This window comes from Schistocerca americana, chromosome 2, assembly GCF_021461395.2.
Source record: "Schistocerca americana isolate TAMUIC-IGC-003095 chromosome 2, iqSchAmer2.1, whole genome shotgun sequence".
NCBI lineage: Eukaryota > Metazoa > Arthropoda > Insecta > Orthoptera > Acrididae > Schistocerca > Schistocerca americana.
In genome coordinates this window covers 488,126,738-488,152,627 of record NC_060120.1, presented here as the reverse complement: position 1 = coordinate 488,152,627, position 25,890 = coordinate 488,126,738, and the positions used below count along the sequence as shown (strand labels likewise).

Sequence of the window (25,890 nt, the reverse complement as noted above, 5' to 3'; positions counted from 1 at the left end):
TCTAACGATTTCCGAAATGGAATGTCCGATGTTTCTAGCTCCAACTACAGTTCCACGTTCAGAGTCCGTTACTTCCCATCGCGCGGTCATAATCACGTCGACACTTTTTCACATGAATCGCCTTAGTACAAATACCAGCTCCGCCAATGCGCTACCCTTTTATACCTTGTGTACGTGATACTACTGTCATCTGTATATGTGCATGTACCTGTCTCATAACTTTGGCTACCTCAATGCATGCCCAGTGCTAATTCAAGATAGTAGTGTCACAATCACAAAGAAAAAAAAAAAAAAAAGAACTCCGGACGTAGAATCTAAGGAGAAGGCTGTTCACCTAGTGCTGGGATGAGGACGGCCCAGAAAAGTGGTGCGCTTACCGGTCCTGGCGTCGGTGTACGGGGGCGGCGGCGCCATGTGCCGGCCCTTGCTCCAGATGGTGGACACGATGACGGTGTAGCAGGCCGAGATGATGACGGCGGGCAGCGCGAACAGCGTCAGCGCCACCAGGGTCATGTACAGCTGCCACTGCCACGCCTGCGGGAAGTCGATCCAGCACTGCAGCCGACCTGTCGGGCACGACACGCCGCTCTCAGCACGACTCATCTAACGCTGTACGTAGTGGAGGAACTGCTTTGTCTTGCGCTAACAGTAAGGCCATCGTCCTATGAATATACAGCTACTGCTGTTGAGCAACGCTATACAGCTCTTACGACCAATGCAGGATGCAGCCAAAACAGTCTGAATCCTATTCTCACATCAAAAACAGATTAAAGCCTCCGAGATATTGGACTATATGGGCAAGGAATGGTCATCAGTGGAAGGTCACACCACTACACGCAATGAAACAGTTCTGCCTACTAAGACTGGCCACAGTCTGGCTGTTGTTGAAACCAGCGAGGACTTACTGTGTTGTTTCCTTTGTCTGACATTTTTCTTCCTACGCATGATATCCGTAACTCCCAGTACTAGTTTCAATGCATGCACGTCCAGCTGAACCAAACATTTTACATTACGGGTTTCGGCCTTAGGCATTGTAAAGTGTTGACAACTGAACAAAAGAAGCCTTTTTGCCAGTTTTAAGTGTGTCTTGATCTCTGTCGTTCAGTGAAATTTGTTGTTTTGCCCTCATACTCATTAAACAAACCAAAATTCCAGAATTATTGTGGGTGATAATTTCAATGAGATGCAGCTCTGTGGATTAACATGGCCACCCGAAATAACTTGATGTCGCTTAAAGATCACTTTTACTTCAGTGTTCCCATGGTACCCATTGATACGTACAATGCACCCGTTCAAGTAGCTTTAGACATCACGGCTGACTTCAGAGATGCCATTTGTACTCTTTTGTCGTTTTTCTTCAAAAAGTCTAAACTCTCCGCAATAGAGAACTGTGTAAAAATAGAGATGGTGTTCTACATTAAAGATATCCACGTGTCAGTTGCGTAATTCTTCTATCTCCTACAATATTGCAGCATCTTATGTCCATTTCCATGGTTTAGAAGCAGTAACTGTACTAAAAATGAACTATTTATGCAATTCCCGTCACGCTATTTTAGTTGGCACGGTTTTTCTAGACATAAAGGAAGTCCATTAATCCCTGTCGTAGCACTAATCTTCTTCAATTAAAAGTTTAGTGGACATAGTTCTCCCATAAACGTGAACTGCTGTCACGACACTAGAGACAGTAGCTCTTACTGACAACCGACAATTTGTCCTTGTTGGCGTTATAGTTTTTCCGTAAAGTCACAGGGCTGTCTTCGCACGATTCTATGTACAGCAAATTTTAAATGACGGTTTTCGGCCTTAGGCATTTTAAAGTTTTCACAACTGAACAACAGGAGCCCTTTTGCCAGCTGAAGTGTGTCGTGAGCTCTCCCATTCAACGTCACGAGAGATATTCGGTTTAGGTTATGTCATGTTCGATATGCGTGCCATCATTGGCGATGATGTGGCCCAGTCAAATAGCGAAATTCTGCAAGATCCGCTGAAGAGCTGGAACATCGATGCTGTCGATGACCTCTTGAATGGCTGTTTTCAGCTCAGCAATGATTTCGGGATTATTGCCGTTCACGTTGTCTTTAATATATCCCCACAAAAATGAGTAGCATGAGTTCATATCCGGAGAATATGAGAACCAAACGACGCCCGTGCCAGTGGCCTCTGGGTATCCCAGAGCCAGCCTTACAGTGCTCATCCAGGACGTCAAACACTCTCCTGCTTCGATGGAGTCGAGCTCCGTCTTGGATGAACCATATCTTGTCGAAATCAGGTTCACTTTGAATAATTATCTTCAAAAACCTTCATGTACCGTTCGGTAGTCACCGTGCCATCAAGGAATATCGCACCGATTATTCCTTGACTCGACACTCAACACCACACAGTCATCATCAATTAAGGGTGAAGAGACTTCTCGGACGCGAAATGCGGATTCTCAGTCCCCCTAATGCGCTAATTTTGCTTATTGACGAACCCATGTAAATGAAAGTGGGCTTCGTCGCTAAACCAAACCATCTTGCACATACTAATTCCCATCATGTCCGCGACCAACCATGCAGTTTGAACGTCCTAGCGCAAACCGTTCAGAAGCTAGGACGGTTTTATTTAATATAGTTCAATTATTGTCATCCTGTACTATGGGATGGATCTGATCAGCCAAAATGGTGAGACAATCCTTGGCAGTAATGCGACCTTGCAGGATAAAAATCGGGTCCATGGAATACCACGATATGAATGCCCATATGATCACCTAACCCTCCACCGTGCTTCGTAATATGCAAACTCAGCTAGAAATTGGAAACAGTGCAAAACCAGACTCAACCGACCAAATGACTTACTTCCATTGGTCAATAGCACAGGTTTTAGGGATTCGGCACCTCGTTTTCCTGTTATGGACATCTGCATCACCGATGGGTGCTATCGAAATTTCTTCTCGCCCTGCAGATCCCTGCTTCTGGAGCTTCCTTCGTGTTTTGTTATTTCTGACAGAGATCGTGAATGTGATATTCAGTTGTGCAGTGGCTTTTGCTCTTGATGTCCCCTTATTTTTCTTCACAGTCCTCTTCAATGGCCGTCTGTCAAGATCACATACTTTCGTCGGTGTTGTGATTTAGCGAATGATGCTTTTTCGTGGAAGCATCCACCACATGAATACCAACAATTAGACAGCGTTCGCCTTTCGCGGGCGAGTGCTCTACCATCTGACCTACCCAAGCACGACTCACGCCCCGTTCTCACAGCCTCACTTCTACCAGTATCTCGTCTCGTACCTTCCAAACTTTACAGAAGCTCTCCTGCGAACCATGCGGAACGAGCACTCCTGAAAGAAAGGATATTGCGTGAGTCGTGCTTGGGTAGCTCAGTTTGTAGAGCACTTTCCCGTGAAAGGCAAAGGTCCCGAGTTCGGGTACCGGTCCGGCACACAGTTTTAATCTTCCAGGAAGTTTTATATCAGCGCACACTCCGATGGAGAGTGAAAATCTCATTCTGGATGCGCAGTTATGTTCAAGCATGCATGTCCCGCTATGTTTCAATATTTTCGTCCAACCCTTGTACGGTCCATAACGAGGTGTGTCCATGGTGGGGTGACCGTGACTGGTTGTCGAAGAAGGAGCGTTACTCGTTACAGGAACTTGCGCACAGCATATGATGTAGCTTTCGGCAGTGTCCAACGAGCGTACAGAGAGAAATTTCGTGACAGGAGATGTTGTAACTTGAAGAGGTGTGTTGAGTAGGTGGTGAATGGACTCACCCTCGACGGGCCGCTCGTGGTAGAGGACGGCGATGGGCACCGAGAAGACGGCGCTCAGCAGCCACGCCGCCGCCACCAGCAGCCGCGCGCGCCGCCCTGCAACACCACGGCGCACCACCACACACTGCACTCACACACTGCCATAAAATACCGTAAGTACGTGATGTAACGTCTGAGATACGCTATACCGTGAAAAGAGGTACGCAGCACTATGGAATGACGAGTTTGCTGGCAGGCTCGGTCTTATAGCTTTGCTGTCAATGGACGACTACGCGTCTATGACGGAGACTGTGGCCATCGTTTTAGCGGCTCCACCACAAGCGATGATAACTTCGCTAACTGACCGCCGCTACACTTGTCGGTCTTCTGGGAACTATGCGATACTACTGACCACAGAGCAGGCTGTGATCTGTTCTTTTCGGGCAGCCACCTCAAAAAGATCGTCGCCAGCTACGTGACTGCTGTCACTTCTTAACGGCAAAAACAGGCACCTTTGATATTTGTCGATTACAACGCCATCTACTACGAATGGGAAACAATGGTCGGAGTATACTGTACTTATTTTTTTGTCGTACGAAGGTTGGTTAGGACGTGGCCAGTTGTAGCATAGATTGATGTCCCCTTTACTAAAGTAACTTTTAACATAAAACACTTTTTTCGCAGTATGCATCATTTTCTAGATATTTAGCTGTCTCAAGTTAAAACAAACGCCCTGTATAGAGATAATGGTGATAGTGATGGTAATATGAAAGTCCTACGTACAGTGCCGTTGACCATAGATGACGGACATTGAGAAGACTTCTCAAAGGTGTATTGTCGAACTTACACAGCACGTGTTCAACCGGAAGGTTTCTACTACACTATATTCTACTCTACCGGCCCGCATCTCGTGGTCGTGCGGTAGCGTTCTCGCTTCCTACGCCCGGGTTCCCGGGTTCGATTCCCGGCGGGGTCAGGGATTTTCTCTGTCTCGTGATGGCTGGGTGTTGTGTGATGTCCTTAGGTTAGTTAGGTTTAAGTAGTTCTAAGTTCTAGGGGACTGATGACCATAGATGTTAAGTCCCATAGTGCTCAGAGCCATTTGAATCTACTCTACCGGATCGATCAGCTTCTTGCTAATATATAGTGTTACATACTTACTACGTGTACTCAACGGCCGTGACGCGGTACAAAAACCTATTCCCGTCAGTTCACCGAACTGAAGCACAGTCAGGCGTGATCAGTCCTTGGACGGGTGAAAGTATGGATACAGCGCGTGCTGTTGACTGCTTTCTCTTTGCCTTTACGGCAGACAGGGTCGGAGGGGTGTGAATGTGAAGTCCCTGATCGCACCCCTTACGCCAAGCTCCTGGGTTCAATTCGAAACCTCTCCGCAGTGTCTCATGCAGTGAGGGCATGTGACACTATCGACCGTGATTCGTTTGTCGGATGGGAACGCCGGCTGCTGTAGCCAAGCGGTTCTAGGCGCTTCAGTCCGGAACCACGCGACTGCTACAGTCGCAGGTTCAAATCCTGCCTCGGGTTTGGATGTGTGTGATGTCCTTAAGTCAGTTAGGTTTAATTAGTTCTAAGTCAAAGGGGACTGATGACCTCAGATGATAAGTCCCAAAGTGCTTAGAGCCATTTGAACAATTTTTTTTCGGGTGGGAACGTAAGCTCGGCGCCCCCCTTGCCGTTCTTTGAGAGTGGTGAGCTATATGTTGGCTCCTCTTTTCACCCTCTCCATTCTGTCATCATCTCCAACACGAACACGACGCTGCACTACACACACACACACACACACCATTATTGTCATCTACGCCTAACAGATGTACTTACAGCACTCAAATTTCGCAAAGGAAAGGTGCTTGCGGGCGCGAACGATAGGGAAAACCTTTCCACTTAGGAAGCTGAGCCTGTCCTTTGGTTTCTTCCAACCATTCATCCATGGTTGGTTGTTTTGGGGAAGGAGACCAGACAGCGAGTTCATCGGTCTCATCAGATTAGGGAAGGACGGGGAAGGAAGTCGGCCGTGCCCTTTGAAAGGAACCATCCCGGCATTTGCCTGGAGCGATTTAGGGAAATCACGGAAAACCTAAATCAGGATGGCCGGACGCGGGATTGAACCGTCGTCCCCCTGAGTGCGAGTCCAGCGTCTAACCACTGCGCCACCTCGCTCGGTCATTCATCCATATGGCATTATGTTACATAATTTAAGATGTAGAGAAGGATTTCATGAAACATAGAATAGGTGCCACAGAATACTAAACAGAATCATGTCCCCACGGACCACGTCTATATCCACGTAAACACAGGACAACATGGTACTTGATTCTCATTTCATTTGACGGACAGTTAGCCTTCCATTTTTTGAAATTTTTAAACCACTGACCGGTAAATTGGTTTCTGTGTTGTTACGGGTGATTTAGAAATCTCATTATAATTGCGCGAGAGAGTATTTATTGTTTAAGGGCCGTCTGCTAATCTGATTCACTAGGTGCCAATCTTCCACTCTGCAGTGGGATGAGTTCTTATAGCTGTATTCTCTACGTGTCAAGCATACAACGTGCCGAAGATATCGAAAGAATTTGGCAGTAATGACACAGAGAAACGGTTGTCATTGCGCGACAGTGTACCCTCGTTACTAGTATGAAGCCAGTATTAAATTGTCGCAATAAAATTATCTAGATGTTTTTAACGTCCCAGGAATTTAGTAGCGAGACATGTTCACGTGGGTACAAGCGTATTTGCTTCTCAACATTAGAATACACAGGCGGTTCAGTCATGCAACCAATAAACAGCATGCACACTCGACTTCGACATGTAACACCTAACGGTTAATGACGGAAGTGTTTTCACCCTTCTCTGAATAAAATGGCAGTTATGTGCTAACTAGCGACACGCACCTGCTTTGGTGGCAGTAAGTATCTATGGCCGGGCGATTTTCCTGGCGCTAATGAATTATGTACACAAAACCTTCAACATGAAACAGTCTTATCTATTGATGAAAACCGTATCAAAAATAACTACAGTAGTTCCTCAGATTACCTTTCACAAACAAACAGAAAAACGCCGCGGGAGACTTCAATTTGTAATATGTATAGATTTACTTATTTATTTCAGTTACTCTACAGTCTGTTATCTTGAATTTAACACTGGGCTATTTTATATTCTTCCTTTCATTACTTCTACGTTTACATCCACATTAGTTTTGATAACAGTTAAACAGAAGCAAGAAAACTGACAGAAAAAAGGTTACTCTTGGGAATCCCAACGTTAGTTGCAAACGATAGTTCTCCATAAGCTGGATTCATTTATACATTAACCATTCCTCACTTTCATTCATGGCCCCCGTAGCGTGAAGCGCTTGTGGATGACAATGCATGTCAGTAGACACTCAGATGCGTATTGGTGATGCGTCCGATGGCGATGGAGTGGGACGCCTGTACCTGTCATCGATGATTTAGCTGCGGCGAATGGTCAACAGTGCTAACTACAGGATGAACCACAACTCTACCGACAAACTTTCAGAGATGATACTATGTACCAAGAAAAACAAATGTCTAGTAAACATGAGCTCTAAAATGAGCACCTTAAGAGGTTTCGCTACTGTGAAACTCATCTCTTCTACTGAACGAATGCTCATAGCTCTTCAGCTATGCATTTTAGAGCCCATGTTTACTAGACGTGTTCTCTTGTTTTGGACCGTACCACCAGCCCTGAAAGTTTGTCGGCCGAATTTTAGTTTACCCTCTACATCTGTCAGACGAACAGGGCGCAGAGATACCCTTCCCTCAGCATTATTTCGTGGCATTCGTTGCTCTAATTGTCGACAAACAACGACTTTTAGACTCCATCCGTAGACTGAACATTATGATGATATGGTAATTCTTTAGTTTAGCTTTCTCTAACAGTATGTCTCAATGGACAGTGAACTTGGACAGAAACAGAACTGATTACACACTTCCTCTAGAGGACACCATGACAAACTACCGCTCAGCTTACATTGTTAAGTTGGTGATTTCTTGTGAATGGCTTGAAGCAATAATCTATTATTTGTGAAAGTAGCCAGTGCAGTGCAGAGAAGTAATATGTGTTAGCTGTGGCAATTACATGCACCGTACAAACAGTTTCAAGGGACTCATTTACACACTTAATGATTCTGGCAGCAATTGTATTTTACCTGAATAAACAAAACACAATACTCTTACAATTACCAATACAACAATTAATGCTGGCATGACAATCGCAATTACGCTCAAATACTTAAAAACAATTTTCTATCATTTTACCTACTTTCTTTCTTTCGCTTAGTACGTTCTTTATATTTAGAAATATCTATTTCTAATAACATATTTTTATTGGAGTTATTCGCAAAAATCCGATTGTAAGAGGGTAGACATTCAGGCATCACACTGTATAGGTCACAATACATTCTAAAATTAGTAGTCTGCATTTTTTCGAGGTATTCATACATTCATCTATACACATACACAAATAAGAGTGTGTAAGTGACGACAAGAGAAGCGTAAATACATTCCAATAAACATTTATGTACTTCGTATGGAGCTAAGACTTTTATAACTATTAACGACATCTTATTACGGTCGTGATCTTCAATTCAAAGACTGGTTTGATGTAGTTCTGCACGCTAGTCCATCCTCTGCAAGCCTCTTCATTTGTGCGTAACTACTGCAACCTACATCTTACAGTAGTCTAGCCTTGGCTTCGTCTACAGTTTCCACCCCACTTTCCTCAATTATCAAATTAACTATTTTTTGATGCTCCATACTGTGTGCTGTTAACATACCCTTCATTTAGTTCGGTTGTGCCATCAACATATTTTCCCCCAGATAATTTCAGTACCACTTCATTGGTCCTCCACTCTATCCATCCTATCTCCAGCATTCTCTGTGGCACCACATTTCAGAAGCTTTTACTTTCTTCTTGTGCACACTGTTTGTCGTCCACGTGTCACGTTCTTACAAGGTTACACTACACCACACTACAGTACAGTTAACTTTCTCACATTTAATTTTATATTCAGTATCAGCGATCCTTCTTCTATGGAAAAGCTTCTCTTGCTATTATTATTCAGCATTTTATATTCTCCGGCTTTGGCTATCAGTTATTTTGCTGTCTACATATCAAAACTCATTACTATTTTTAGTTTCTCAGTTTCTGATCTAATTCCATCAGCACCACGTGATTTAATTCAACTATATTCCATAACCCGTGTTTTACTTTTGTTGATATTCATCTTGCACTCTTTTCTAAGCACTATCGACTCAGTTCAATGGTTCTTACAATACCTTCGCCTGTCATTGATTAACAAGTTTTCAAATACTGTTACTTGAATTTTAATTCCGTTTGCAAATTTCTCCTTGCTTTCTATCATAGCTTGCCAAGGAAACAGAATGAATAATATAGTGGTCCGGCTACAACACTGTCTCACTCTTTTGTCAATCCTTTCTCAATTACTTTATCCCTTCCATGTCCTCGATTCTTCTACTTTCATGCAAAATGTAAAAAGCCTTTCACTTAGTTTATTTTACCCTTGATACCTTCATAATTTCAAAGAGCAAACTATTGTCAACTTTGAAAAAATCTGTCTTCTAATCTACAAATGCTCCAAATGTTGGTTTCCTAAGTGTTGCCTCGTGTGCCCAACATTTCTCCGGAATGAAGTTGATCTCACAATTCATGTCAATGTTTTGCAATTATGACTTATTAAGTTGACTGTTGTTTCTATCACTAACTACCTGCTTTGGTATTGGGATAACTACATTCTTCTTGGCGGCTAGGGATATTTTACTAGTATGATTTTCTTGCCTTCTCAGGGAACAGTTTCGTCTCTCAAAAATTATAATAATTGTGAGGGTTGTCGCGTATTGTGAGGGCATGTCGTGTACTCCAGGTGCCTTAAAACGACACATTCTCGCATTATCATGTTTTCCATCTCGTAAACATCTACTTCCTCTTTCATTTCCACAATGTTGTCAGAATCTTTTTTCAAACCATCCGATATACTCCTTCCACATTAATTTTCTACGAGGGTTGGAACTTTAATAGTGGCAACTATTTATTTACAGCTCGTACAAAGTAGATACGTCTTTCAAATTTTTACTGACCTGCAAAGTGGTCACCAGTATTGTGTATAACCCGTGGAAGTCGTAGGATACTCTTAGTAGTGCCAGTTGTGTTGACAGTTCGAGCGGCGCTGTCTATTGCCCGACGAATTTGTAGCAGTTCTGAAACGAATGCCGTGAAGTGTTTCCTTCAGTTTCGAAACCGAGTTGAACTCGCTAGGGCTTAAGTCAGGGGAGTGCAGTAAGTGGTATAGCACTTAGCAGCTGCATCAGTCAAACAAATCAGTAACAGCTTGCACTATTCGTGCTTGAGCATTGTCCTGCAAAATGATGGTCAGGTCCTGCAGAAAGTGTCATCACGTTTGTCTCTATGCTGTTCATTTTTGGAACACAACCTACAACCAGCTTAAAGACCGAAGTGATGACACTTTCTGCAGGACCTGACCATCATTTTGCAGGACAATGCTCAAGCACGTACGGTGCAAGCTGTTACTGATTTGTTTCACTGATGGGATGCTATACCACCTATTGCACTCCCCTGACTTAAGCCCTCGTGAGTTCGATTTCTAAACTGAAGGAAACACTTCACGGCATTCGCTTCAGAACTGCTACAAATTCGTCGGGCAGTAGATCGCGCCGCTCGAACTGTCAACACAACTGGCACCGCTAAGAATATCCTATGACTTCCACATCGCTGGCAACGGGCTATACACAATACTGGTGACTACCTTGAAGGTCAGGTATCTATTTTGTACGAGCTGTAAATAAATAGTTGCTACTATTAAAGTTCCAACCCTCGTATATTTAGTAATACTTTTATGACCTGTGTTCTTGACATTCATACAGCAACTTTTCCTTTTTCGAAAGGTTTCTTTAATCTTCCATTACGCAGCATCTCTCTTTCCCATAGTCAACAACGCTTCTACACCTTTGCTTTTCTCTTGTAGCCATTGTGTTCCGTGAGTATTTGTCACTCTTATTTTTTGACCTGTATATTTACATTGGCTAATTCAGTCCCTCTATTATTACATTATGCCTTCATTATCTCATGTGTTATCCAAGGATTTCTTGCCTAGTCGCTCTTTTGTTGTCTTCGCTATTTAAGTCCGCAAAGCTACTATTTCGTTTTCTATTGTATTTTTCCTTTTTCAGTAAATTGTTTCCTATTGCTTGAGTTGGAATCTCAGTAACCTTTAGTTCTTTCAAATTATCCTAATCCCAAGTCCTTAATTTCTTTTTTACGCCGTAATTCATAAATATAAACCTTTTATATTGGCGGAAGGGCCTCTCATGACATCTAGTAGTGAATTCCGCATTATGTAGGGGTGTTGAGATATTTTTGTTCTGATGATGTATGCTATACAGCCGTTAAAATGTCTTATATTCTCATCTTTAATTTTCGTCCTTGGCCTCAAGAAGGGAACCATACATTTGAAACTTAGACAACAAAGCTGAATTTAAATGAATGAGTATAATATTGTAACCCAGACTGAATATCTTAAACTATGAAAAATTCTTCAGAATATATATTATCTGAAGTCAGATGCCCCTTGAAAAGATAACTGAAATAGATTTTCTGGGTCATTACAATGGTTAGAAAAGATCCGTCACAGGTTTTTGCCATGTTGGTGCATTCATGCCCACATTCAACTCAAACAGTTCATGACACATGAGAGAGCCGACGGTATTGTGATGTGTAGTGCAGGGTGTTTCACGTACGACACTAGCACCGTTTCTGGCACTGCACAGAAACCAATGCCACCGTAGGCAAGCTGCGGAAACCACACAGAGCTCCAGCCCGTGTGGCAGACAGCGTACCGGTTTTAGATATAAAAAAAAGTCAAGTGGGAATGACTTGGGTAAGAAGTGCAAAAATCGTTGCGTCATTCAACTCTTCAGACAGGTGTGTAAGCAGCATATTGTTGCACCACGATTACGTCGGTTGAGACGAGCTACTGGTGAGCATGTTATACAGACGGAAGAGACCGTCAGCCTGAAGACCAGACACCGTTTCACGAAAAGGCTTATTCGGAACCAAAGAATATTCAGGAAGCTGAGGAAGTGGAAGAAGCTAGCCAGCATCTTCGAAGCACAGCACCACAGCTCCGACTAAGCCCCTACAAGGGCTGAATAAACAAGAAGTGCAGAATGAATGAAATCCTCACCGCCCTATGGCTACAGGCTCTTGTCTCTTCCGGTGCAGGACTGCTGCTGTTGGAGAAGCACTGGCTAGCAGGCTATCATAAATATCCGTGAATTAGTAAGGCTGCTATCGGCTGCGTCTGATAAATTTCGGAAGCAGTTTCGCTAACACCACTGCTTCTCGTTGCTGGCGTGTTATGCGTTGGCTCCCAAGCCGGCAGTTGCTGACTATGGCGCTACGTGCGGCGCAGCCACCGACTTATCGAGGGACAATAGCCTCCCGCCTGATATTCTGTACTAAAATGAATAAGGGTATACTGTTGACAAGGACGTTCCTTAACAACTCGCCAAGCGGTTGCAGCCACCGGCAATTCCCAGTTACGGCGTGAAAGCGGCACCTTCTCTTGCACTACATCTACATTATACTCAGTAAGCCACCTAACTGTGTGTGGCACCACTAACTGATTCCCCATACCCTGTTCCACTCGGAAAAGGTGCTTAGGAAGAATGATTGTCGAGAAACCCCTATATTACGAGTAGTTCTAAATTATCGAAATTTTTCATCATTTTCTTTCGTGAGGTGTATGTGGGACGACGTAATATGTTGTCTGGCTCTTCCTGGAAGTACTCTCTCGAAATTTCAATAGTAAATAGCTCCGTGATGCACAGCGCTTCTCTTGCAGCGTCTGCCAGCGGAGTCTGGTGAACATCTCTGTAACGTTCTAGCGCGGACTAGACGATCTTGTGCCGAAACACGTTGCTCTTCATTTGATCTACTGTATCTCTTCTATCAAACCTACCTGGTAAGGATCCCAGTTGATGAACAATACTCAAGAATCGGTCGAACAAGTGCCTTGTAATCCATTTCCTTCGTGGATGAGTTACATTTCCTTAAGACTCGTACTATCAATCTGTGTGGCGTCTGTTTTTCCTACTATTTGTTTTATATGGTCATTGAACTTAATGTCGCTCTGGATGGTTAGTCCTAGATGTTTCACGGTAGAGACTGTTTACAGAAATATGTCATCAATAGTGCAGCTGTACGGTGGTGGTATTCTTTTCCTACGTACGAGCAACACGTTGCATTAATTTACGTTCAGAGTGTACCGCCAGAGCCTGTACCAATCACCAGTCCTCTGCAGGTCATTCTGCAAATCGATGCTGTCTTCTGGCGTTGTTACTTTGTGAAAGACAACCGTATCATCTACGAAGAATCTTAAATAGTTTCCGTCGCTTTCTACTAGGTTATTTATATGCACTGTAAACAGTAAAGATTCTGTTCAAAAATGGCTCTGAGCACTATGGGACTTAACATCCGAGGTCATCAGTCCCCTAGACTTAGAACTACTTAAACCTAACTAACCTAAGGACAGCACACACACCCATGCCCGAGGCAGGATTCGAACCTGCGACCGTAGCAGCAGCGCGGTTCCGGACTGAAGCGCCTAGAACAGCTCGGCCACAACGGCCGGCTAAAGATTCTGTCAAACTTCCTTTGGGCACTCCGGAAATTATCTTTACATCTATCAGTTTTTACGTAAGATCATTACGTCTTAGGTTTCTAGTCAGATCGGTTGACAAGACTTTAATTTTAAAGACTTTGTACGCTTCTCTCGTTGCTGTCATTATGCTCATTTCCTCTTCCTTTCAGCTTTTGTTTATTAGCTAGGTTTCGACTCCTTTTGAATCTGTGATGAAGCTCTCTTTTCTTACGTAGCAGTTTCCTAACACGGTTATTACACCACGGCCTATCGTCCGCCAGGCTGGGGTCACGCCAAGACCCCACGATACCATCACAGAGCTGCGCACAAGTTCAGACTGGAATGTTACGAAGCAGGTGTAGTGCATAGACTAAACAATTCAGATAGTCGACGTCAGTAATGTAACTGGCTGTTCCACTCTGTGCTTTATACGAGGATGTGTTGAAGTGCTCGAGTTGTCTTTTCGCAGGGACGTCAACATTAAGCTCCAAACCATCTTTTCAGAGACTAATAACTGTGATAGCTCTCATCAGAAGCATGTGATACGCTTAGACGCGTTCGCGGTTTTTATTCTCGCCCTCCCCCTTCGTGTAACATGAAGACAACAAAGGAAATTGCAGTCATGAAGGCGCAAGCAAATTGAAAAAATTATCTGATCAAATCAAGTAGTATTTGACTGCCAGTTAAACGTGACTGGGCAGAACTTTTGGGTGAAAATACAAAAGGAACACTCTTTCATCAATACACACAAACGTACCAAGCGATATGTCCCCCGAGTTAAAATTGCAGAGAATACGGTATAAATTTAACAAAAGGGGTGCCCCTCGACCGTCCTTGACGCGCTGGGAGCGGCAACAAGTAGCGTCGGAAGCCGCCTCCGCCTCCGCCCCCAGACTCGCGTGGGCGGCAGCTTATCCCCGCGGTCACGTATCGCCAGAGGCCGGCTGCTCCGCCTCTCACTTCCATTAACGAGCCGAGCTGCGTCACCACTCTTGCAGAGTAATCCTCTCAGCTTCCCTGACACGTTGTGCGTTATATTGTAAGATGAGAACGTGCCGTGTTACGAGAAAAATGCCGTTTAGGAATTAGCACGAATACTCCCATGAAGTCCCACACTCTAATCAAATATCTTGCACCGTCTATACTAAGAACTGTAAAACCGTCGCGTCTGCCTGTCTGAACTCGCTAATCTCCAGAACTACGTGTTTCGCGGGGTTGACGCAACTTCAGATTATCCTGAACAGCGCTGTTCAAGATAATCTGAAGAGGCGCTAACTGAGCGCCGCAATCTTATCTTTACGAATACAAACTAACAGCGGCAACACAATGCGAAATCAGTAAAATAGCGAACTCATTTTTTATTTTGATTTTTGTTCTAAATACTTATCTACATTGCACTGCTTCTTTTGATAGATTCTATTTATATTTCCTAGGAAATACTTTTTTATTTCATTGACATAAGTATTGTGACAAGTTTACGTCACTGACCCTTGGGTTCACATCAGCGACTTAAATTAAGCGCCACACTCTTACCTTTACGAATAACTGACATTGAATTTATTTGGTTAGGGTATAGAAAAACACTGCTTTCGGTTTGTGTATTAAAAGTTTAACGACATTGGTCTGTTTTTTCTATAGATTTTACTTCCATTCTTTGCTATAAAAAACGTATTTATAGTTTGCTTTGTTATTTGGTGTCTACTGACCACATTTTGATTTAGTTTTGTTGACGAATAAAAATGCCTAGAAAACAGTCGAGTCTTTCTGAGTAAAGCACAACGGCTAAAACACTGAGAGCTATGTGGTCTCAAGAATCCAATGAAGATCGTGAGGAAAGATTTGCTGCAGCTTGAAAACATCAGACTTTAACTCACTCTTTGAGAACTCCTTCTTAAAATGAGGCGCCACGTAAATTTGATCATAGCGTCATGAGTTATCTGCTTCTAAGTGCACTTCATTCGCAGATGCTTAAGGTTACTTATCTCCATTGTAACATCATAGAATTGGAAATTATGACCGAAAGTGGTGCAAGTAACCGAAATTGTATGCCCCGAATCACACTTATTCCTAATAATTTATCATTTATCTTCAGCGTCAGTCGCTTTTCATATGACCAGCTCTACGTAACTCTCTTCTGTGTTAGCGAAGCAAACAAGATCTTCGTTCACGTGTCCAATCATACTACTTCAAAATATATACACAGAGAACCTTTATTAGTAAAAAATAAATTTCACGCAAACAGAGTCTTCAACACAGCTATAAATAAGCACATGGACGATGCCGAGATTCTCAGCTAGTACTGTAATACACTCCTGGAAATTGAAATAAGAACACCGTGAATTCATTGTCCCAGGAAGGGGAAACTTTATTGACACGTTCCTGGGGTCAGATACATCACATGATCACACTGACAGAACCACAGGCACATAGACACAGGGAACAGAGCATGCACAATGTCGGCACTAGTACAGTGTATATCCACCTTTCGCAGCAATGCAGGCTGCTATTCTCCCACAGAGACGATCGTAGAGATGCTGGATGTAGTCCTGTGGAACGGCTTGCCATGCCATTTCCACCTGGTGCCTCAGTTGGACCAGCGTTCGTGCTGGACGTGCAGACCGCGTGAGACGACGCTTCATCCAGTCCCAAACATGCTCAATGGGGGACAGATCCGGAGATCTTGCTGGCCAGGGTAGTTGACTTACACCTTCTAGAGCACGTTGGGTGGCACGGGATACATCGGACGTGCGTTGTCCTGTTGGAACAGCAAGTTCCCTTGCCGGTCTAGGAATGGTAGAACGATGGGTTCGATGACGGTTTGGATGTACCGTGCACTATTCAGTGTCCCCTCGACGATCACCAGTGGTGTACGGCCAGTGTAGGAGATCGCTCCCCACACCATGATGCCGGGTGTTGGCCCTGTGTGCCTCGGTCGTATGCAGTCCTGATTGTGGCGCTCACCTGCACGGCGCTAAACACGCATACGACCATCATTGGCACCGAGGCAGAAGCGACTCTCATCGCTGAAGACGACACGTCTCCATTCGTCCCTCCATTCACGCCTGTCGCGACGCCACTGGAGGCGGGCTGCACGATGTTGGGGTGTGAGCGGAAGACGGCCTAACGGTGTGCGGGACCGTAGCCCAGCTTCATGGAGACGGTTGCGAATGGTCCTCGCCGATACCCCAGGAGCAACAGTGTCCCTAATTTGCTGGGAAGTGGCGGTGCGGTCCCCTACGGCACTGCGTAGGATCCTACGGTCTTGGCGTGCATCCGTGCGTCGCTGCGGTCCGGTCCCAGGTCGACGGGCACGTGCACCTTCCGCCGACCACTGGCGACAACATCGATGTACTGTGGAGACCTCACGCCCTACGTGTTGAGCAATTCGGCGGTACGTCCACCCGGCCTCCCGCATGCCCACTATACGCCCTCGCTCAAAGTCCGTCAACTGCACATACGGTTCACGTCCACGCTGTCGCGGCATGCTACCAGTGTTAAAGACTGCGCTGGAGCTCCGTATGCCACGGCAAACTGGCTGACACTGACGGCGGCGGTGCACAAATGCTGCGCAGCTAGCGCCATTCGACGGCCAACACCGCGGTTCCTGGTGTGTCCGCTGTGCCGTGCGTGTGATCATTGCTTGTACAGCCCTCTCGCAGTGTCCGGAGCAAGTATGGTGGGTCTGACACACCGGTGTCAATGTGTTCTTTTTTCCATTTCCAGGAGTGTAATTCACATAGATTCGAAATCCCTCTCGTTCCATCTCCAGATGCCGCATTGAAGGAGATGGCAAGAATATTCAACAAGACTGGTGTAAAGATTCTTTTCGTGCAAAAAGACTATGACACCGAGTAGCTCACACCCTAAAATAGTGGTAGAACAAATAAACATTGTCAAAAGCTTTCTCTAAGTCTACAAGTTATAAACTTAGCTTTTACTTTCCTTAACCAATCTTCTAAGAGATGTTTTAGGGTCAGCATTGCCTCGCGTGTTCCTAAATACAAGGGTTGGAACTTAAATAGTAGTAACTATTTATTTACAGCTCGTACGAAATAGATACCTGTTTCAAAGGTTTACTGACGTTTCTAAGTAGTCACCAGCATTGTGCATAACCCGTTGCCAGCGATGTGGAAGTCGTAGCATACTCTTAGCAGTGCCAGGTGTGTTGACAGTCCGAGCGGCGCGGTCTATTGCCCGACGACTTGTTGCAGTTCTGAAGCGAACGCCGTGAAGTGTTTGAAAATGTTCAAATGTGTGTGAAATCTTATGGGACTTAACTGCTAAGGTCATCAGTCCTAAGCTTACACACTACTTAACCTAAATTATCCTAAGGACAAACACACACACCCATGCCCAAGGGAGGACTCAAATCTCCGCCGGAACCAGCCGCACAGTCCATGACTGCAGCGCCTAAGACCGCTCGGCTAATCCCGGGCGGCGAGAAGTGTTTCCTTCAGTTTAATTAATTCAGGGGAGTTCAGTAGGTGGTATAGAACTCAGAATCACCATCAGTCAAACAGATCAATAACAGCTTGCACTGTACGCGCTTGAGCATTGTCCTGCAAAATGATGGTCCTGCGGAAAGTGTCATCTCTTCTGTCTCTAAGCTGGTCGTAGGTTGTGTTCTAAGAATGAACAGCGTCGAGAAAGAAGTGATGACACTTTCTGCAGGATCTGACCATCATTTTGCAGGACAATGCTCAACCACGTACAGTGCAAGCTGTTACTGATTTGATTGACTGATGGGGATGCTAAGTGCTATACCACCCACTGCACTCCCCTGACTTGAGCCCTTATAAGTTCAACTCGATTTCTAAACTAAAGGAAACACTTCACGACATTCGCTTCAGAAGTGCTACAAATTCGTCGGGTTAAAGACCGCGCCAGCCGGCCAAAGTGGCCGTGCGGTTAAAGGCGCTGCAGTCTGGAACCGCAAGACCGCTACGGTCGCAGGTTCGAATCCTGCCTCGGGCATGGATGTTTGTGATGTCCTTAGGTTAGTTAGGTTTAACTAGTTCTAAGTTCTAGGGGACTAATGACCTCAGCAGTTGAGTCCCATAGTGCTCAGAGCCATTTGAACCATTTGAATAGACCGCGCCGCTCGAACTGTCAACACAACTGGTACTGCTAAGAGTATCCTACGACTTCCACATCGTTGGCAATGGGTTGTACGCAATGCTGGTGACTACTTTGAAGGTCAGTATGCATTTTGCACGAGCCGTAAATAAATAGTTGTCACTATTTAAGTTCCAACCCTCGTATCTCCGGAACCCAAAATGGTCTTCCCCGAGGTCGGCTTTTACCAGTTTCTCCACTCTTCTGTAAAGAATTCGTGTTAGTATTTGCAACTATGACTTATTATCCGGGCGGAAAGGCGTGCCGTTCCCCGGCACGAATCCGCCCGGTGCATTAGTGTCGGTGTCCGGTGTACCGGCCAGTCTGTGGATGGTTTTAAGGCGATTTTTCATCTGCCTCGGCGAATGCGGGCTCGTTGCCCTTATTCCCAATAACCCTGGGTTCGGTCTGGGGCGGCAGTAGGATGAGTGGACTGCTGTAGCCTGCTGTGGGGTTGTGAACCACTGAGAGCTACTGCGGAGACGAAGCCTCTCTCTCATTTCTAGGTCCCCAGTTACATACAATACAATACGATACAATGACTTATTAAACTGATAGTTCGATAATATTCACACCTTTCTGCACCTGCTTTCTTTGGAATTCGAATTATTATATTCTTCTTAAACTTTGAGGATATTTCGACTGTGTTACCGAGCGGGGTGGCATAATGGTTAGACACTGGACTCGCATTCGGGAGGACGACGGTTCAATCCCGCGTCCGGCCATCCTGATTTAGGTTTTCCGTGATTTCCCTAAATCGCTCCAGGCAAATGCCGGGATGGTTCCTCTGAAAGGGCACGGCCGACTTCCTTCCCCATCCTTCCCTAATCCGCTGAGACCGATGACCTCGCTGTCTGGTCTCCTTCCCCAAACAACCCAATCGACTGTGTCATAAATCTTGCTCTCCAGATGGAAGAGTTTTGTCATGATTGTCTCTCCCAAGACTATCAGTAGTTCTAGCAGAATCAGAATGTTGTCTACTCACTGGGCCTTGTTTCCACTCAGGTCAGTCAAAGCTCTGTCAAATTCTCCTCGCATTATCGTACCTCCCATCTCATCTTCAGCTGTGTGCTATTCCATTTCTACAGTATTTGCCTCAAATACATTTCCTTGTATAGAACCTCTACGTACTCCTTCTACTTTTCAGTTTTCCCTTCTTTGCTTAAGACTGGTTTTCCATCTGAGCTCTTGACATTCATACAGCTGCTTTTTTTTCTCCGAAGGCCTCTTTAATTTTCCTGTAGGCAATTTTTATACTTCCCCCAGTAATATATGCTTCTAAATCCTTACATTTACCCTTTAGCCATACCTGCTTAGCCTTTATACACTTCCTGTTAATCTCATGTTTTAGATGTTAATATCCCCTTTCGCCTGCTTCATTTGCTACATTTTTATATTTTCTCCTTGTATCTGTTCAATTCTATATCTCTTGTGTTACTCAAGCATTTCTGCTAGACCTCGTCTTTTTGCCTGTTTGATTCTCTGCTGCAGTCACTATTTCAACTGCCCATTCTTCATCTTCTGTATTCCTTTCCCCTATTCTTTTCAATCGTTCCATAATGCTCCCTCTGAAAATGGTTCGATAAACACTCTGCCAGGCACTGAAGTGTGAATTGCGGAGTAATCATGTAGATGTAGATGCAGAAACTCTCAACAACCTCTTGTTGTTTCAGTTTATCCAGTTCCCATCTCTTTAATTTCCTACCTTTTCCCAATTTCTTCCCCTGAAAATGTCTTACAATTTTGAAATCTGGTTCCAAAATCTCTGTCTTACTACTATATCTCTTCCATGTAGACAGCCTTCTCTTTCATGATCCTTTAACCAAGTATGAACGATGTTTAAACTGTGCTCAGTGCAAAATACTAGCAGACGGCTTCCTCTTTTATTCAATCAATTCTGTCCACATTCACCTAGGATTCCTTCTTTTCCTTTTCCAACTGTCGAATTCCAGTCTCCCATCGCAATTAAATTTTCCTTTCCTTTAGCTATCTCAATAATTGACTTTCACGGCCGGAAATGTCATGTCCATTATAATTATCCAGACTTATGCCGTGCTCGGTTGATGAATTCTGTGTCAATTCCCAACGCTTCGTCCCCGTCTGCGGAGGACATCTTCAAGAGGGTCCGTAGCTCGATGGAAGGTCCAACACACCCACTGGCTCGCTACTGACTGCCGCTAAATTCCGTGTCCGCGCGCTCTCGCACCGAGGCGACACGTCACGTGTTTTGAAAACGTCAGTGCAATTGGCCGCTGCCCGCTGCCTTCGATCGCCGTTGCCATCACCCAGTGGTGGACGGGTGGTACACATCTTCTTCAACACCTACATCCACATACCGTTTAATTTCACGCCCTCCTCCTTCCGAATGAAATTATTAGGGTGTTTGGCGATTCCGATTGCCTCCCTGCAGAGCCTTTCGTAATATCCGCTTGTGGCCGCTAGTACTTGCGTCTCCTCGAAACGAATGTTGTGGTTACCTGGCTGGAAAGCAAGCTTCGCAACAGCTGATCGGTCCATTTCTCCTCTTCTACAATTGCCCTTGTGCTCTTCCAAACGTTTTGAAACAGTTCTTTTAGTGGTACCCACATAAACATCTCCACAGCTGCAAGGGATCCTATATACTCCAGTTTTTTCCAATGGTTTGCGAGCGTCCCTGGCAGGCTTAAGGTATTCCTGTATCTTCCTGTGGGCTTGTGAATTACGGTAATATTCCGCTTCGTCAAGATCCTCCCTATTCTTTGCGTTACATTTTTAACAAATCTAAGGTTTTCCTACCTTTAGTTAAAAATGTAACTTCCTAGTTGACTGCTGTAAGGCGTCGGATTTGTGGCGGCTCGCACTTACATGTTAAGTCGGTTTATTTCATGTGCTACGTCCAGCATGTCCTATTACTGAAGAGCACGATTTCATCTGTTGTCTTATTGGATGTTTTTTTTATTGTTTGTAAGGGTGGGGCCTCTTAATTTTAATTATTAAGTCTCTCTCCGACGACTTTCTTTTGTATTTGTTACTACTATCTTATACGTGGCTGTGACGTTATCCAAAAGTTGTTCTATCTGCTGTTAGTCAGGGGTTCGTTAGCCAACCGAACGCGTTAGACTGGTGTTTAGTGCGCCGCTCTGGTGGCTGTTACGTGTTTACCTCTCGCCCACGTGGCGCGGCTTTAGTAATATTTATGGTTGTCTATCGAAGTTCCTGCTCCTTAACTCTGAGGGACTGTGTTTATATTTTACCAGTCTCACTGGTTTAACTCCGTTATCTCACTGAAAAGTTACTTACTTGTTTTTCTTGTTGCTGTAACTTTGGCTGTCGTTAGGCGCCGTTCGGTTTGGCCCAATTCCTGTAGTAAATTACGTATTAGGCTAGCATTTGTGTCTATTTCGGTGGGAATTGGGTGAAATTTGGCTGGTTGGTAGAGCAGACACAACGTCCGAAAGCGGAGCCAAGTCTGCGCTTGACAGAACGGCCAGCCGGGTGCAGATGGCCCTGCACCACTTAATCTTCCCGCGCCCACTACGCCTTGCCAAGACAGGGCTGTATACAACGCCGATGTATTAGCGTTCCTATTGCAGCTCTCCATTTAATTTTCTTTTATTTCTAGCTCGTGTAAGCTGTTGAAGTGTTAACAGGGTAATTTGCCAATTGAATGATTAGCAGATTTATTTACATAAATGTCTTTATGCAAGTGTGACTCGGCCAACTGAAAGGTTGTTAATCTTACTCCTTGTATGCGCCGTTAATTTTTGAATTGGTCAAATACTAAGATGGTTCAAAATGGTTCAAATGGCTCTGAGCACTATGGGGCTCAACTGCTGAGGTCATTAGTCCCCTAGAACTTAGAACTAGTTAAACCTAACTAACCTAAGGACATCACAAACATCCATGCCCGAGGAAGGATTCGAACCTGCGACCGTAGCGGTCTTGCGGTTCCTGACTGCAGCGCCTTTAACCGCACGGCCACTACGGCCGGTTAAGATGGTTAAGATCTGTTAATTTCATGCAGTTTCTCACTATTTCTACCATTCTGGACCCAATATTTAACATCAAGTTTGTCTGGTTATTTCTCTTGCGTGTCCTGCGCACCTCCGCTATCCGGCGCTACAGTAATTTTCTTAAATGGTGCTTATTTTCGGAGTGTACTTCTGTATTGGATTGTATAGTTTCTTTCGAGAAAGAATTTTTAGCTCTTTTATTATATTGCTACTGTTTTTATTATTGTATTTAATATGTTTGCTATTAATTAGTATGGTACAATTTTATGCCGGCCACGGTGGCCGAGCAGTTCTAGGCGCTCAGTCCGGAACTGCGCGTCTGCTACGGTCGCAGGCTCGAATCCTGCCTCGGGCATGGATGTGTGTGATTTTCTTAGGATAGTTAGGTTTAAGTAGTTCTAAGTTCTAGGGGACTGATGACCACAGATGTTAAGTCCCATAGTGCTCAGAGCCATTTGAACCATTTTAACAGTTTTATGATTGTAAATTATTCTGTTTCTTAGTAGTATCACTGCAGGTGTTTTTGCAATAGATATTCAATAAATCTTAGAGTGTTTTGTTAAAATAAAGTTCACAAAACGAATGATGTTCAGTCTCCCTTTGGCCCTGTCCTTCCTACCACAGACAACCTGACACGGGTATTATGTACCATCCTGACAGAAAGAGCCTGGTTGTCTTTCGGGTGAAGGATTGATATCTACTGAAACCATTCGTGTTACTACATTCAATTACATCAATTACAGTTTAATACTCTACTTTGTATGTTTCATGTTTACACAGAACTGCTGAAATTTGGGTTCCAGGTGCGTTCCGTTCCACATGGAGTCAAGAGTCATGGTCGGAGTGGGCTGCTTGAGGAAGGAACAGCCAAAGTTTGAGTGTCGCATCCGTGGATTAACCGAAGATGGAGCCGACTTAGTTCGGCTGTGGGGGGCGCATAGCCGAGGTGAGCGTTGCCCTTGAATGTTGTGCCGCTTGGAACTCTCTGAGCTCCAGGAACCCTTCCAGTTCCTAAAAGCCAGCGTTCCAGCCCGTACGGAAGTGTATCGAATGCAGGTGCAAACTGCGCATTGGTTCAGGAACATTGAAGATTTAGCGACAGTGGTCACTGATCATAAAATCAAACCTGACACTGACCAGCCTTATAATAGGGTGGTCAGTTTTCAGATTGGTTTGAGTGCCTTGGAGAGCGAGAGCGATCAGGGGTTAGTGAATCAAGGGAAACAGAGTTCCTGAACATCAGGAATTCCCTTCGTCACCCAGAAATAATACAAAGAAACATCCCACTGGATTTACTACATTGCATAGCCTTTTTTGAGTGTATTGTGTGGCATGGAAAGTTTCGCAGTTGACAGGCAGAAGGAGTTTTTTGTGGATTTCCGCTAAACTAGAGGAGCAAGTAGACTTTTTCAGGACGCCGTGGGAAACGGTTTTCCAGCTGATCTATCAAGGATCCTTGGCCGAAATGATCAGCGCGATTTTAGATAGGACCTTAAAAGAATTCCACGTGAAGGTTCTGAGGGAGCGGAGCGTTTGTCAGTTAGAAATCAATCTAGTCAATCATTATTTCTTTCGGGTTCAGAAGGGGATAATGATTTAATTCACTAACTCGTGAAATACGTACGTTAGCCGTAGCTTTTGACCTTCAGCTGTCTGAGTATGATCCTGGTAATACTATCTAGAAAGGTATAATGTCGAGGATTGCTCCAGGGCTCTATTTGCTGAGATCTGTGCCTTATCGCAACTTGGATAGTCTTGTAAGGGGGTTAAGCAAGTCGACGAAAGGAGAGTCTGAGAGAGGACGTCCCTCAAGCGTTTGTTAGCTCCACTCCAAGAGCCTTTGAATCACGCCTAGTACCAACTTCCTGTGTGCGAAGAGTCCGAGGCGGCCACAGCTTTCTGTACCAATTGCAGCTTAAACGAGTTTAAATGTGTTCCTTTTAGCCTGTCTTCCGGCCTTGAAAGTTTCACGTCATCGTTGTGGTCGGCAGGCACAGTTTGCTCGCCAATGCGGGTCTGGCGGCATGGAACGTCCTAACAACTGACGCTAGAAGATGGCCCCGCATGTTACCATTTCGTTGCTGTCCCGTCAGTGTAGTAAACTTAAAGTGGTGACAACAGTTCTCTCCCCTTCGTTTGCTCTTATGTTAGTCATGAACCCTTGTGTGCCTTGTTAGCAGGTTTCGCTAATGAGTCGTCAGTGGTATTCCAGATATCGGAATATTTGTAAGTTCACCAATTAGAAACCTATAGACATACCCCGTAGGACAGTTAATGGTGAAGCTCTTCCCCTCATTGTCCATGTACGAATTTCTTGTCGGATTGGCGATTTTTCTTGGCCTGTGTAGTTTCGGTGGTGAAGGGTCTCACTACCGACCTTTTACTGTGATGCGATTTTATTAGTCGAACTGCGCTTGTGTTAGGTTAAGCGTGCCGCCGATTTTATTCTGGATTCCGCATTTGTGCCAATATTCTACATCTACATCTACATCTACATTGATACTCCGCAAGCCACCCAACGGTGTGTGGCGGAGGGCACTTTACGTGCCACTGTCATTACCTCCCTTTCCTGTTCCAGTCGCGTATGGTTCGCGGGAAGAACGACTGTCTGAAAGCCTCCGTGCGCGCTCTAATCTCTCTAATTTTACATTCGTGATCTCCTCGGGAGGTATAAGTAGGGGGAAGCAATATATTCGATACCTCATCCAGAAACGCACCCTCTCGAAACCTGGCGAGCAAGCTACACCGCGATGCAGAGCGCCTCTCTTGCAGAGTCTGCCACTTGAGTTTATTAAACATCTCCGTAACGCTATCACGGTTACCAAATAACCCGGTGACGAAACGCACCGCTCTTCTTTGGATCTTCTCTATCTCCTCCGTCAACCCGACCTGGTACGGATCCGACACTGATGAGCAATACTCAAGTATAGGTCGAACGAGTGTTTTGTAAGCCACCTCCTTTGTTGATGGACTACATTTTCTAAGCACTCTCCCAATGAATCTCAACCTGGTACCCGCCTTACCAACAATTAATTTTATATGATCATTCCACTTCAAATCGTTCCGCACGCATACTCCCAGATATTTTACAGACGTAACTGCTACCAGTGTTTGTTCCGCTATCATATAATCATACAATAAAGGATCCTTCTTTCTATGTATTCGCAATACATTAAATTTGTCTGTGTTAAGGGTCAGTTGCCACTCCCTGCACCAAGTGCCTATCCGCTGCAGATCTTCGTGCATTTCGCTACAATTTTCTAATGCTGCAACTTCTCTGTATACTACAGCATCATCCGCGAAAAGCCGCATGGAACTTCCGACACTATCTACTAAGTCATTTA

At 44.7% G+C, this 25,890-nt stretch overlaps 1 protein-coding gene across 1 annotated transcript in view; it reads right to left on the bottom strand.

The window, feature by feature from the left end:
• The window catches only part of LOC124595357 (cardioacceleratory peptide receptor-like), a 339,091-nt gene that overhangs the window by 44,438 nt on the left and 268,763 nt on the right, over window positions 1–25,890 (bottom strand). The window contains exons 4-5 of the mRNA XM_047134076.1: window positions 3,749–3,844; window positions 378–566 (exon numbers count right to left, since the gene is read on the bottom strand). Coding sequence (XP_046990032.1) covers window positions 378–566; window positions 3,749–3,844 — 285 coding nt within the window. The remainder of the gene's footprint in view (window positions 1–377; window positions 567–3,748; window positions 3,845–25,890) is intronic.